Genomic DNA, 14,566 nt, shown 5'->3' on the forward strand with positions numbered 1-14,566 from the left:
CTTAACCTAGCCCGAAAGCCCGGTGGTGGGTCAAGTTTCGTAACTGAGAGAACAGATACTAAGTCTCACTCTTATATTCTTTTAAAACACTTGCAACTTCTGCTAAAAAAAACTGCTAAAACAACACCAGTTGCATCAGTATTAGGGATAACTCCCTTTTTATCACAGCCTATTTCCGCTGTTAATGTCAAATGGCGTTCTGGTCCGTTAACTTTTCTTATTTGTGTTTCTCCATTCGCTTCCACCACCTCCTGATAAAACAAAGTGTCTATGTCATGCCTACTATCCACACCAATACAAACCAGATTTTAAATTTTTTCATTGTGCTTTTGAAGCGTATGCTCTTTCGTTTTTTCTTTTTGTCTATTTTTGATTTATCCAGGATGATGTTGTTAATGTTTATACTTGTGTTAAGAAGGCCCATAGCATGTAAATCCAAAAGGAAGGCATTTGCCAGGCTCGCTCCTAATTTTGAAGAAACATCACCCCGGATTAGTTCAATAGCATACCATGGAATTTTTAATTGGCTGTAATCACTCTTACAATATCTGTTTGGCTCAAAATTTTCGTCTTGTCCATCGCTATTCTCTGATTGGGCAGGGGAAACATTCTGGTCATAAGATGTTGAGGCAACAGAAGATGAACTAACTTCGTTCCCTCTCTCTCCTAACACTGCTCTCCTTTTATATTTTTTAATGGAAGCTTTATCTATAGGACCAAGTTGAAAAGTGCCCTTAGGTCCTATTTTGTTTCTTTGATCTGTTAGATATTCTGTGTCTTCCGATGGAACCTGAAAAATCAAATTTGACACATATTGGATGTGAGATGTGACTCAGAATTTTCATGCAATTTCACATAAAACGAAAAAGTAAGAGATTTTTAATTTGTTTACTTAAAATACAAGTATAGAAATTAATTTACTTTAAAATGTGTATGACATTGTCTTAAAGAATGAAAAATAGAATAATAAACTTACCTTCTGTTTTTGAGGGGGCAATTGCAGATTATGCGTTTGGTCTGACAATTTTCCTTTTTACATTTCACATTTTTGTCTTCACAAGATAAAATTGGCAGTTGACAACGGCAAGAAGAAATGTCAAACAATGTGTTGAGTTTCTTTATCAGAATGTCCTTTGCAGATGATGAGAAAGATTTTCTATTTATCTGTTTTACTTTTTTAAAGCAGATATTTTGCAATTTATTCACAATATACAATTCAGTTAACAGCGGTAAGCGTGGATTAACTGCTTTCCAAATATCAATTATATCACCGGCTATTAATTTTGAAAGCGCAAATTTACTAGAGGTTGGATGTATATTTTCCAGGAAATAACTGTGCTGTATGACTTGTCGATATGTGGGGGGTTCTGTTTTATCAAGCATAGAAGGTGGACCAGCAAATTTATTATTATCTCCACTGCGAGTAGAAATTTTGGTTTGTTTCCCAACCATTTTAGAAAAAAAATATCTGAAAAACGTATATAATATCGGAAATTGTCGAATTATATAAATAAGTAAAGATTGAGAGAGAAAAAATCAAATATGATAAAATATAAAATAATAACTATTCACTTACTGAATTACAAATCAAACTGCTAACGGCAAGAAGCACGCAAAATAAACGACTTTCAAATGAAAAAATATCTTTATCTTTACAATTATAAAATATCTTTACAATAAAGAAATAATTATAAAAATAATAAAATTGTTTTATAAGAATTATAAAAATATTTCCGTTTCTTGATAGTTATGTATTAAAATGAAATGCAAACTAGTAAACACGTGTGTAAATTAGTGAATGTTTTGATTTTTTTCCGGTGAAGATTGAAAATTGTACCAGTAAAAAAAAGACCGGATTTGTGTGAAGTTCATTGTAAATTAAATTAAATATTATTCAGTGTTAGCATTTTTTTTTTAAATTTATTATTAGCTAACTTACTCAAAATGCCTCGAAAGTAAGAAATACGTATATTATTTAACATATTTGCTTCAGATTTTTCTCAACCCTGGTCATAATTTGACCTATTACTTCTATCACTTAACACCGGTGTAAAATCCAAATATACGATAATTTCGATGTTTAAATTCATTTGCTCATAAAATGGTAAAGTTTTGGAGAAAAATATTTTGCACTTTTACTTTTTAGGTTAGTTTACATCTTTCCTTGGGTAGAATTAACCGGGGTTCCAAAATCGACCTCCCCTATTCCACATGGCCTCGGTGCGTCCCACCTTAGTGTGACGCACAAAGGTCATAAGCAATGGAGCAGTTCTAGAGATCTTCAGTTGAGTGGCTGTCTACCGTTTCTAACTTTTGAAATGACTTAAACCCCTCTGTCTTGGAGTGACTTTATCTGCTGAATGGTGAGGATCCACCTCACAAATCTGGTCACCTGGTAAGAATGGGAGCAAGCAGACCAGGAGAGCAAAAGAGATGCTTCTCTGAAGGAAAAAAAAAAAACCAAAATACTGCAAGGAACCAAGTCAAACACAGATGTTGGTATCGCCACCTTGGTATTGAAACTTGTAACTGATAAGTAAGAGGCGGTAACTGTGTCTATTCTTTTATTGCTGAAAGTTGTTAATGAATTGTCCCTGCGTGTGCAGTGTGCGCGATTATGCTTGCTAGCAGTCCGGCAAGCGTATCTCTCCAAAATAATGCCGTAAAAGGAAGCTCATTCTGGTGTAGGAAACAACAAATGATATGTATTTTTTTAGGTAGTTTAATTTCTAAATATGTAATCAATCCTGCTTTACATCCTGTATTTATGCTTGTTATCTACAAGAAACAGCGTTTAGCATATCTGCATTCTCTTCTAAAACATTAACTTCATCTGCTAGAACAGCAGCAGTTGCTCCAACGATGAGGATCATCTCGTGTGAGAAATTCTCCCTTACTACCGCATCCCATCTCTTTCGTGAATGTTAGCTTTTCTTCAATTTTCGTTTCCGTTTTCATGCACAATTTCCCTGTCTTTATCATGTTTTGCATTAATTCCGAGAATTCTATACAAATACAGACAAGATTATTTGATTATGCTTTTGATAGGAATTTTTTGTTCTTTCCTTTTCCCCTGTCAATTTTGGATTTATCCAAGAAAATATTCTTTAAATCAATATGTATGTTTAGAAGGCCTCACAGCCTGCAGATCTAATAGAAAAGTGTTTGCAAGACTTGCATCTATATTTGTGTAATCACTTCTGAATAGTTCCATTGCATAGTGAGGAATTTTTATCAGGCTGAAAATACTCTTTGATCTGGCTCCAAACTTTCATCAGTTTCATCGCTATTTTATGACTATGGAGGAATGATATTTTGGTTATGGAATGTTAAAGCAGTTGCTTTTCTCATAACACAATTAACTTTTTTAGATATTGGATCTGTCAGTAAATCTGCCATAACAAGTTGAAAATTGCCTTTGAGTCCTGGGAGATCTAGAGTATTTGAAAGTATAGAAATTCATTTAATTTAAGATATGTATAATATCGTCATTTAAAAAAAAAAAAAAAATACAAGCAAGAGAAGAAGAAAAAAAATAAATTTAACTTTTGTTTGATAAGACAAGTACAGATTGCTTTGACAATTTTCCTTTCTGCATTTAGCATTTTTGTCATTACAACTTGCGGTGCAACTTTGCTATAGTATGTTATCCAACCCAATCTTGTATTTTTCAACAAAGGCATTTCGGGGGGAAAACATTATTACATACTTACGTGTCATGTCGAAATTAGTACAAATTCCAAAATTTACAAAAAAAAAAAAAAAAAATGGTCCAGCAGATGTGCCAGTGCTGTCATTATTTTGTGCCAAAACCCTTTTTTTTTTCTCTCTCTCTCGGAAAAATGCAAAACATGTTTTAGAATTAATTTATTACAATAAAATTTAAATAGAATGTAAATAATTTAAATAACAATGATTTCTTTGTTTTTTTTTTGTTTTTGTTTTTTTTATGAAAGTAAAAGAAAAATAACGTCTTTCATTTTGTTTTTTTTGTTTTTGTTTTTTTTTATGAAAGTAAAAGAAAAATAACGTCTTTCATTTTGTTTTTGTTTTTTTGTTTTTTTATGAAAGTAAAAGAAAAATAACGTCTTTCATTTTGTTTTTTTTGTTTTTTTTAATTAAAAGTAACAAAATAAAAAGCATTTGGCGTTTTGTAATTAAATTAAAAGGACGTGAACGTGTCTGATTTTTTTTATTAAATTAAAATGATCAGAATATAATTGTTTGTATCGCAGCTGTAACGTTAGCATAAACATCTCCCAAATCTTAATAAAAATAAAAAGGTTTCGGAAATCAGCACAATGTTAGAATGAATTTCAATATTTTAATATAAAAGTTTTATTTAAGAGAAAATCTTTTTTTTTTTTTTTGTGTGTGTGTGTGTGTGTGTGTTATGGCACGAAAGAGGAATGAGTAATTAGATGAGTTTAGCGTTTGTTTTTTGGTTAAAAAAAATATTAGATGTCCAGAATTGTGTAATAGACTTGATAAGTCATGAGGACTTTAGTTCAGCTAAACATTAAATAAAGTCAAGTAGAGTTTGAGCAATTACTGCTCCGAAAGTAGCAGTGAGAGATCTTTAACAGAGGAAATCATGTTGTTTTTTTTTTTTTTACGAATTAAAGCAAAAAAAAAAAAATAATTTTTTACAATTAATCAGGTCCAGTAGGAGGGTAATTTCACTTCATACATGCGTGTCCGAGTTGACAAGGAGTTTATCAGGTATGTATATCCAACTAAGTTTGAAATATTAAAATCAAGCAGCAAAGGCATTTTTTTCTCCTCAGATGGGTCACGCATGTTTGCAGCATGACGGCTGAAGTAACAAAGAGGAGGTTAACTTTCGCGCAGTGCATTTTATACTGTTGATGTCAGAACTTTTGAGAAAACCGGTCTAAGGGTCAGAATTGTCTTTACAACAAATGTGTTCCGTGTGGAACCACTACAAGTACACCCCCCCCCCACATAGATACAATGTCTATAAGAAGGTAAAAGAATGTTACTGTGTATAGTTAACGAATCGGTGTGGACGCCTTATGTATCTACCCGATCTGATAGAAGTTTTCACACTTCGTGACTCAGGGTCACTAAAACTAATTGTAGTCATAGGATATGCTGGTTTCTGTGTGTGGTCAGTTTCATCATCAAAAATCGCTCTTCAGATGATCGACACTAACTGAATCATGTTTGCTGTTGATTTTATTAAAAAATTTGGGGTATCTCCTCAATACCTTATAAGGGCCAGACTAAAGTGTCTGAAGACTAGCAGGCACTCCGCCGTTCAGGACAAATACGTGAGTCCATGTGTTAATGTCCTGGGGAACATGAGTGGTAACATTTTGGGCTCTTGGTTTAATATTTAGAGTTTTCAACATGTATTCCTTCACGTGAGAGGTGTAACTCGTTGGGTCTGGCATGTGCTGAGAGGTGGTTGGTGCAACCATCTATCCGGGCAAGGTCAGTGAGGTTCCATAAACCATTTCAGCGGGAATCAAGCCGATGTCTGTTTTAACAGTTGATCTAATACCAAGGAGCACAAGAGGAAGGCATTCTGTCCCTCTGTTGGGATCAGAATATGCTAGAGAAACGCTTTTAATTACTGGTGAAAGCGTTCAACCATGCCATTTGTGACAGGGTAATAAGACGTGGCACGTATGTGTCTACATCCAAGTATATTTCTTTCAATACTGTTGTTGGTGCATCCTCCTTCCTTTCCTCTTTCTCTGAATGTTCCTCCTCAACAAACTTATTTTGTTCATTTGAAGATGAAGAAGTTCTGTTGTCAGCTGAGATGCATGCTCTTCCAGTAGTTCCTCAACATCATGGGTGGCCACCTCCAAACCCAGGCTTTTACCTAAAGACACGATATCCCCCACAATTGCTTCAGCTTCCACAGAAACAGTCTCCTTACTACTAAACAGTCTCTCCGCACTATTGTGAAACCCTTCAAGTTAACATTCTGTACCACGATCGGGCCACAATTTTCTCCAAATCAGACCATTCTTTATGAACAAGAATTATGCAGTGGACCAATATTAAAATGATTTCTCCAGAAATCACGTAGGGTCAGTTCAATGTCATTGGTTACCTTGAAGCATTTTCTAAACAAAAACTTTGTGTAAAGCTTCTTAAAATTAACCTGCTGGTTCAATGGTTGAATTAGCAGGCAAGAATGATTTTGATGAAATCATATTTTCCTGTTAAATTCGCTTCCAAAGATGGAGGATGGGCAGGAGCATTATCCATTATCAAGAGGTATTGTTTAGGCAACATTTTCTTTTCAAAATATTTTTCAACAGTAGGGGCAAACACTTGAAAAACTCGTTTAGTAAAGAACTGCCTGGTCAACCAAGCTTAAAACTTTGCTTGCCACATAACCGCTAAATTACTTTTGATCACTCTGGGTGATTTGAAAGTCCGATGATTCTCAGAAAACTAGATGTTTGGCATTTTTTTTCCAAAATAAATAACTCTGTCTCATCACAATTAAAAATCTATTGAGGTAAATACGCATTCTCTTTTACATTGTTTGCAAATTTGACCTTGAATGCGTCTGCTGCTGCTTTATCCGAACTTCCTGCCTCTCCATGTCAGTCGATGCTATAAATACCACTTCTTTTGAATTTCTTGAACCATCCTCTGCTAGCTTTAAATTCAAATTTTTCATCGCTTGTGAAAGGATTTAATTTCAATTAATCATTGTAAATATGCTGCTTTTTGGCACACAAATTCCTCACTTACATTGTCTACAACTAACACCAATTGTTTTATGTAAATAAGTTAACTTTTCTACTTCCTTTAGTAACTGTGGCCTTTGTTTAGTAATTGTAGTCACACCTTTATCTACATCACTAGCTTTAATAGAATTTTTATGTTTTAAAATAGTACGGAGGAGAGGTTGGGGTAAAATGGCCACTTTTTTTTTTTTACATTTTTTATTTATTTATTTATTTTTTTTTTTTTTTTTTATTTATTTATTTTTTTTTTTTTATATTTATTAACAATCTCTGAAATATTCAGACCAAAATAACATTTCATATTCCTACAAATATCTTGCAGGAGTTTTTCTTTCTCAGAGCAGCTATTCTTATAAAAATTTTGATTTGAAAATCATTGGTAGAAGTGCCCAACTTACCCCAAGCTTGAGGTAAGATAGTCACGCTATTGGGGTAAGATGGACATATCTACAAGCTAGCATGTTGTAAACTCCTAAAAAGGAAGCAACCTTGAAATCATTGAATAGGTTAGCAACACAACAGTAATCTCAGGAAAGTGTTACTGAACAATTAAGCAACACAGCAATATACAATAACAGAATGTCATTGAAAAAGTGAACAATGTGCAGATGAATTCCTGTCCATTCTACTCGTAATTGAGTTCATATTTGTCTAACTTGCACAAGGAAGACAGCTGTGCCGAGGCCGCCGCGATATTATTAACATTAAGGCCAATCATGGCCTACTTAAAGTAGGCCATGGGCCAATCCATTCAAATATGACGTCATCATAAGATCATTCATTAACGAGTTGAAGGGAGATAATTCAAAAAGGGAGGTAACTCAAGATACTAAAATGCTGTTAACAAAAGCAAAAAGATAAAACAAGTGTATAAAAAAAAATCACAATAACAAATGATAATTTTAGTGAAAGGTTTGTAATTTTCTTTTATTTGAAGAATTTATTTTGTTTTCCACGCCACAAAATTTTTTTAGGAGAGAATTTGTTGATAACCATAGGAACATTTTTTCTAGTTTTTTCATTTGATGATTTTCACCACAGATGGCAAATTCAAACAGAAGTTCATTATCTGATAAAACCTCTAATGTTGTAACTGCTGTCTTTGGTGCATAGACTGTAGAAAAGAAGAGTTTTCTAGTAATTCTTTTTATAACGACATAATTATAAAGAACAAAATTTGCAGTAGTATCATTCGGATGAAATAAAGCACCTCTATTAATCCCTTGGAAATAATTATTCATTTCAGGTTTTTGTTCCACATTATCTGTTAGTGTACCTGTCATTAGATTTTTGCAGCTGTTATATTTTTATTTTCTTGAAAAATGCCTGGCAACAATAACCCGATAAATATATTATAATCGGGGAAAACTTCCCTACATTTATTAAGATCATCATCTGTTATATTGATGTCATATTTATGGTCTACTATTTGTACCTCATCCATTCCTTCCCAGTTAGTGTCTCCTATATCTGTGAGATCGATACTTTTGTTGTGTATTGGTAAATTTAATTTCAATACTGACAGCATTCTAATTTTCTTTTCACATTCGAAAACTTGACGTACTATTGGGATTTCCCAAACGTTTGAGGTAACAAAGTAATATGACGACGTCAAGACGAAAGGAAAAACAAACGCAGAGTTAAATGTTATAAAAAAACTGTATTTACAAAAAAGGAAAAGAAAGGTATTGCAAACAATTGGGTTTGCGGGAAACTTATCTTACAGATATGTCCGTTTATCAATTAAATCTTTCCTGTGTCCTTAGCTGGTATGAAAGAGAAAAGGTGCGGCCTTGGTCTGTGCTGCTATTACGGCTTTGGACTCCTCGTGCGTCCCGTATTTCTGGTAGCGGAGAGCTGGCGAAATGGATGTACTCGCAATCAGGTCCCAACCGCAAAGAGGCCGAAAGTTCGAAGGGGCCGCGCAAATAGGGGTCGGGGAGGAAACTAGAATGGCAGCCTGTGATTGGTTGTTTTTCATCCAATCACAGGGCACCACACCAGTGACTCCGTAATAATTCCAATATTCTCCCTCAAAACAAAATTGCAATATGAAATCATTGCAACATAATTCTCTGCAGTTACAGGTCCTTATGCTTCTAAGCTGGAGGTTCATAGCAGGCTTATTGTAAGGCAAACTATCCGATAATGAAAGGTCGCAGAAACTTGGATTTGCCTTTGAAGGCAAATATAGCCCATAGTAAGGTTCGCAGGAGAGTTGAAATTTTTTTTGAAGGCAAACATAGCCAATAATAAAGTTCACAGGAAAATTGATTTTTGGGCTTCAAACTAGAATATAGAAGAGGTGAAGATTGTATTCACAAAGAGCTTAAAGGTTTGAAAGAAGTGAGTGTAGTGATTTATTTTGTATGTAAAGAATTCTCATTTTGGTGCACCAATAGGACTATAGAAATTTCATCCCTTCAATAATAAGGTAGGATATCATTAAGTTATTATGTTTTCTTCTTTTTTTTTTTTTTTTTTTTTTTTTTTTTTACAATAAGTACCTATAAGCTAAGGTATGTGAAGATTGTTTTAGATAAACTGAATTTAATAGTATATATAGGGGTTATTAAGAGTTTTTACTACTTTTTAAATTTTTAGTCCTTTTAGGACGTTGTTTCATTGGAACAGATGAGCTATTAGTATTTGGTACATCATTAGAAGATTTTGAATTTGCCGCATCAACTACTCCCTTTGAGTCTGGAACAATTCCAGGATGGTGTGCGTGAGTTAAAGATAATCCAGAGGATACAGGAGCTTGATAGAATGGACCTGAACCAACCCGTCACCTCTTTTAACTTTTACAGAACGAATTTTGTTGTCGTCACCAACAATTAATTCCAAAACTCTTCCCAGCAACCAAAATGGTTTAGCCTTGGCAGGATTTTTAACAAGAACCACATCATCAACCTTGATACGATTGTGAAAATTGATCTCGTGCAAATCTTTACATTGCTCCCTCAAACTCAACAAATAGTCTTGATACCAAAGCTCATGGAATCTAGTTAACATAGAATCCCGTGCTTCAATGGATTTTACTACATTTAATCTTGAAGGAGGGTCAGATTTCCAAACATTTTGGTCATCTAATTTTAGTACAAGTCCTAAATTGGCATTAGGACGAAAAAAACAGTTGGGGATTATTATTTCGAGGTCTGAATCCGAAGAACACCTGTAAGTGAGAGGTCTTTGATTTATGGCATTTTCAATATCCGAAATTATAGTAAGGAGATCAAAATATTTAATTTGAGATCGCCCAATTGTTTTATACAAACAAGATTTAATGGTTCTGATCATACGTTCCCATGTGCTCCCCACCCAAGCAGCATATAAAGGTATTCTGATATGCTTAATATTATACACTTGGAAGTGTTCATTAAATTCAGAGGAGGCAAAAACTTCCTCTATAAGATTACAACCAGCTATAAAGGATCTGGCATTATCGCTGTAAATATGAGATGGGATTCCATGCATATTTGTAAATCTGATCAGAGCCAGGATAAACGAGTGAGTGCTCATATCTTTAACTAATTCTATGTGTACTGCTCTAATGTTTAGGCAAGTAAATATAAGCATATACATTTTACTTACACCTTCATCACCTTTCACCCAAACATGTTCCGTATAGTCAATCCCAGTGTGTAAAAATGTTTTAATGAGATTCACACGATGTTTGGGAAGATTTGTAACCTTAGGATACTTAAACGCAAGGCTATTAAATTTTTTGCACAAGATGCACTTTGAAAGTACTTTTTTGACGGCTTGTCTCGCCTTGGGTATCCAAAACCCTGAAAGGCGGATTTTAGTTAGGGTTGATTGAATTCCCAGATTTTTACATCTTTTGTGATATTCTACGATGATAAGTTCAGTTAAATCATGATCCTTAGCCAATAAGACAGGATTGATAACTTCATAATCATAAGTAGTGACTTTACCTATTCTACCTTTAGTTCTGATGATTCCACTTTCATCTAAGAATAAATTTAAATTTTTTACTGATTCAGGTACTTCTTTACCTTGAGGCGATTGCAGGTAAGCAAATTCTGTAGGAAAGCTTTGTTGTTGCATTACCTTAAGTAAATAAATTTTAGCACAGTTGCTGGGATCTAGGTCTACATGTTTGATTATATTTCTAACCTTAAATATGTTGGTAGTAACGTTAAGTAATCTATTGAGATCTGAGTATCTACCAAAGGGTATCACCGGTTGAGGCTCAACATTAACTACAGTGTAATTTAATGACGTAGGCTGTATAATAGATTTATTCTTTAAGCTTAGGCACTGAAGTTCACTTGATGGCCATTCTATGGGACTTTTACTAAGCCATTCAGGACCCAAAGTCCAGCGGCTTAAATTCTGCTGAAATTTTTCAAAGGTTACTCCTCTTGTGAGCAAGTCGGCAGGATTTTGGTCTGTAGGAACATATCTGAATTTTTCAGTTAATGATCTTTTTTCTTTTAGTTCCTCAGTCATTTGTTGGCTGTCTTTTAGTCTGTTTCTTACTAACAGGTTTTTAGTTTTGATGTTGTCAGACAAAAGTCATGACAACACATGTGCATCAACAGATACAACGATATCTCTGATCTCAATTTGGGAGTAGGCTTTCAACGAAGGCAATAAACATTTGATGGCCAAAAACACAGCCAACAATTCAAGCGTAGGTAAACTTTTGGGCTTCATAGGAGCCACCTTAGCTTTGGAAAATAACAAATGGGACTTGCCATTTTTATAAACTGCAAACCCATATGCCCCTTTAGAGGCATCACAAAATATAAAAAAATCGGCTGGGTTGGCTTCACTGATTACAAATCTAGGGAACTGCAGTGAATCCAGCTTGGAAAGGTCCCGTGATAAAGCAGACCATAAAGCCTGGTATTCCTCGGGCAAAACATCATCCCAGTCTAATTTCTGCGACCACAAATCTCTCAAGAGCATTTTGCCTCTGGTAGTAACAGGTAGACACAGATATAGTGGGTCGAAAACCCTTGCAGTTTGAGTTAAAATACCTCTTTTAGTGGTAACTTGCTGATCAATAGATGACCTAGAAATTTGAAGTGTATCCTCTAATGTGGAATACCTGTAGCCTAAAACTTTCTCTAATTCACAGCCATGTTCTACGAGTTTCTGATCTTTTATCATTAAGGTTTTAAGTTCCTCACAATTCGTATTCCATGATCTAAGATTAAAATGACCTCTTTCCATACGATGATTGGCCGTTATATAGAGGTTTGATAACATTTCAACAGAGTTACTTGTTTTAATCAGGTTATCCACATAGAAATTTTTCTTCAACATGTCAGAGCAGTCATCAGCAGGAAACATTCGAGCATGGTGCTTTATTATGAAATTCAAAATGAAGGGACTGGCGTTAAACCCCAAAATAATAATGGTATATCTAAAACAAACCAGTCTATTGCCTTCCTTCATAAAAAAACAAAACATGTTACGGTCTTCGAGAGATCCGAGTTTGATCATAAGAAAAGCCTTACGAATGTCTGCTAACATCACATATTTGTTAGATCTAAATAATAGTAATTCCAGCATATCTCCCATTAAATTTATGCCAGGATAAGCTGCTTCATTTAAAGAATATTTACCATTAGTCTTCAGGGAGCAGTTAAAGACAGGTCTAATCTTAGTAGTAGACTGTTCATCCATCTTGAAAACAGGCCTATGTGGTATCCAAACGTATTTTGAAAAATTCTCAGGAGCTACCTCAAAACGTTCGATCATACCCTCCTGCTCCTGTTGATGAAATATTTCAGCATAGTCATTGAGTAATTTTTGTTGCTCGAGCTTGTTTACTACTCTGTTTAGCACTGAAAGTGCAATTCTGTGATTGGAAGGTACAGACTTGATTTTGTCATCATGCCAGGGGAGTTTTGCATGATAGACATTATTTTTAAATTCAATGGAATTTTCAAATTCCATAATTTTACTCTTGTCATAATTACAAGTAGCCACGTCTTCCAATGATATACCTAGAGAATCTGCATCAAACATTTTCTCTAAATTTCTTTCTACTTGACTCTCATCAAATATTTCGGCAAGGGGATCGGGTTCATTACAAAATTTACCCTAATGTCTGAGCACGTAGAGTATTTGGAGACTATGGCATGATAATTGTGGAGATCCTTATTCTTACTCTTCTTAGGATTACATTGTTTATCATACAAAAAATGTTGGCAATTGCCAAAGGGGAAATGCCTGCAGGAAACTCCTATGCAGAGCCCTGCATGCAGTCTATCATTTTGATGTTCTTCATGAATTGAATCACATCAATGCCTAAAAGGTCATGTACACGAACGTCATTTTTTTCGTGCAAAAAGGCCAGGGTATAATTTAAATTAATTAAATTTTTCTTTACAGATTTAAAATTATCAAATCTTAAGTTCATATCGAATTCATCATCGATAAGAACTGGTAGAGACAAGGAACTTCCTTAGTTACCTCTATCCCCACTATAAGTTGGTTCAATTTTTTTGTTTGCGACCCTAAAAAGGTTTTTACCTCGTATTCAACTGGAGTGAGGAGAGATTTATAACACCCTAATCTTTCAATAACACTCCTGGAGAAATAGGTTCTTTGACTGCCTGTATCAAAGAGGCAGTTAAATCTATATTTTCGTTTTCCTTTAAAAACAGTAATTGCTACTATCGGCAAAATGTAAGGTTGTTCCTGCATGCTAGTGTTAGCACATACGTGCGTGGAAGCAGTTGGACTGTTTCCACCCTTATCTGTTTCATTACAAAGGGGGGTAACGTGGCCTCGGAATTTACAATGTGCACATCTCCGAGGTAATTTATTTCCGTTGCCATAGCAGTCTTCTGTTCTATGATTGGCACTTGTACAAAGGAGGCATAAGCCCATTTCTCTACACCTAGAACGTCTCGACTCAAGGGAGAAATATTTTGGACAATGGTTCATAGTGTCCATTGACGCTGCAAAATCTGCAATGCTTAGTAACTTTGCTAGATTTTATAGCAAAGTTTTCCAACGTTGGGACACCCTTCCTTACATTATTATTTTTATTATAATTTCCTTCCCTAGATTTGAAATTGTCTTGGTGGGAATTTGGAGTTTTTTTAAAACTCGTTTTTATCAAGGTTTTTATGACCTCGTTATAACTATCAAAGACTATTATTGTATATAATTATTGTATAATAAATATATATATATATATATATATATATATATATATATATATATATATATATATATATATATATATATATATATATATATACAGTGGGGAAAATAAGTGTTGGACACATCCCATTATTCTTTATTTAACACATTTCTAATGCAGCAAATGATGCGAAAATTTAACAAGAAATAGCTACTCATTTAAAAATAACAAATAACTTTAGAAATTGGAACCTTTTAATGCATAACCAAAAATTATATAATAAAAACGAGAATAGCCTGGAAAAAAGTGTTGGACACACTAACACAATTTCATCTAATATTTAGTTGAAAACCCCTTATTGGCTATTACAGCTTTGAGACGTTTTCTATACGACGAAACTAATTTGTGACAACGTTCAGGCGAGATTTTGACCCACTCTTCAACACATACTTTCTTCAAATCCTGAATATTACGTGGATCTCGCTGGTGGACCATGATTTTGAGCTCTCTCCATAGATTTTCTATAGGATTTAAGTCTGGGGACTGACTGGGCCACTTAAGAACATCTATTTTGTTCTGTACGAACCAATCGGAGGTTATTTTAGCAGTATGTTTGGGATCATTATCTTGTTGAAAGATCCATCCCTGTCACATACCTAACGCATTGGAAGCAGGCAAGAGATTATTTTCAAGAATT

General features: G+C 34.3%; 2 protein-coding genes across 2 annotated transcripts; both read right to left on the bottom strand.

The window, feature by feature from the left end:
- Positions 1-9,470: 9,470 nt before the first annotated feature.
- On the bottom strand, positions 9,471-11,213 carry LOC145252855 (uncharacterized). Its single transcript, XM_080112868.1, has one exon. The coding sequence runs from the start codon at positions 11,211-11,213 to the stop codon at positions 9,471-9,473; it is 1,743 nt and encodes a 580-aa protein (XP_079968994.1).
- A 66-nt stretch (positions 11,214-11,279) lies between these two features.
- On the bottom strand, positions 11,280-12,743 carry LOC145252856 (uncharacterized). Its single transcript, XM_080112869.1, has one exon. The coding sequence runs from the start codon at positions 12,741-12,743 to the stop codon at positions 11,280-11,282; it is 1,464 nt and encodes a 487-aa protein (XP_079968995.1).
- Positions 12,744-14,566: the final 1,823 nt, after the last annotated feature.

The sequence above is a fragment of the Euprymna scolopes genome, chromosome 29 (genome assembly GCF_053919585.1).
Source record: "Euprymna scolopes isolate OS-2025 chromosome 29, ASM5391958v1, whole genome shotgun sequence".
NCBI lineage: Eukaryota > Metazoa > Mollusca > Cephalopoda > Sepiida > Sepiolidae > Euprymna > Euprymna scolopes.

Excerpts from the sequence above, each read along its gene's own strand:
- LOC145252855 (XM_080112868.1), bottom strand. The coding sequence starts at position 11,213 with ATGACTGAGGAACTAAAAGAAAAAAGATCATTAACTGAAAAATTCAGA.
- LOC145252856 (XM_080112869.1), bottom strand. The coding sequence starts at position 12,743 with ATGTTTGATGCAGATTCTCTAGGTATATCATTGGAAGACGTGGCTACT.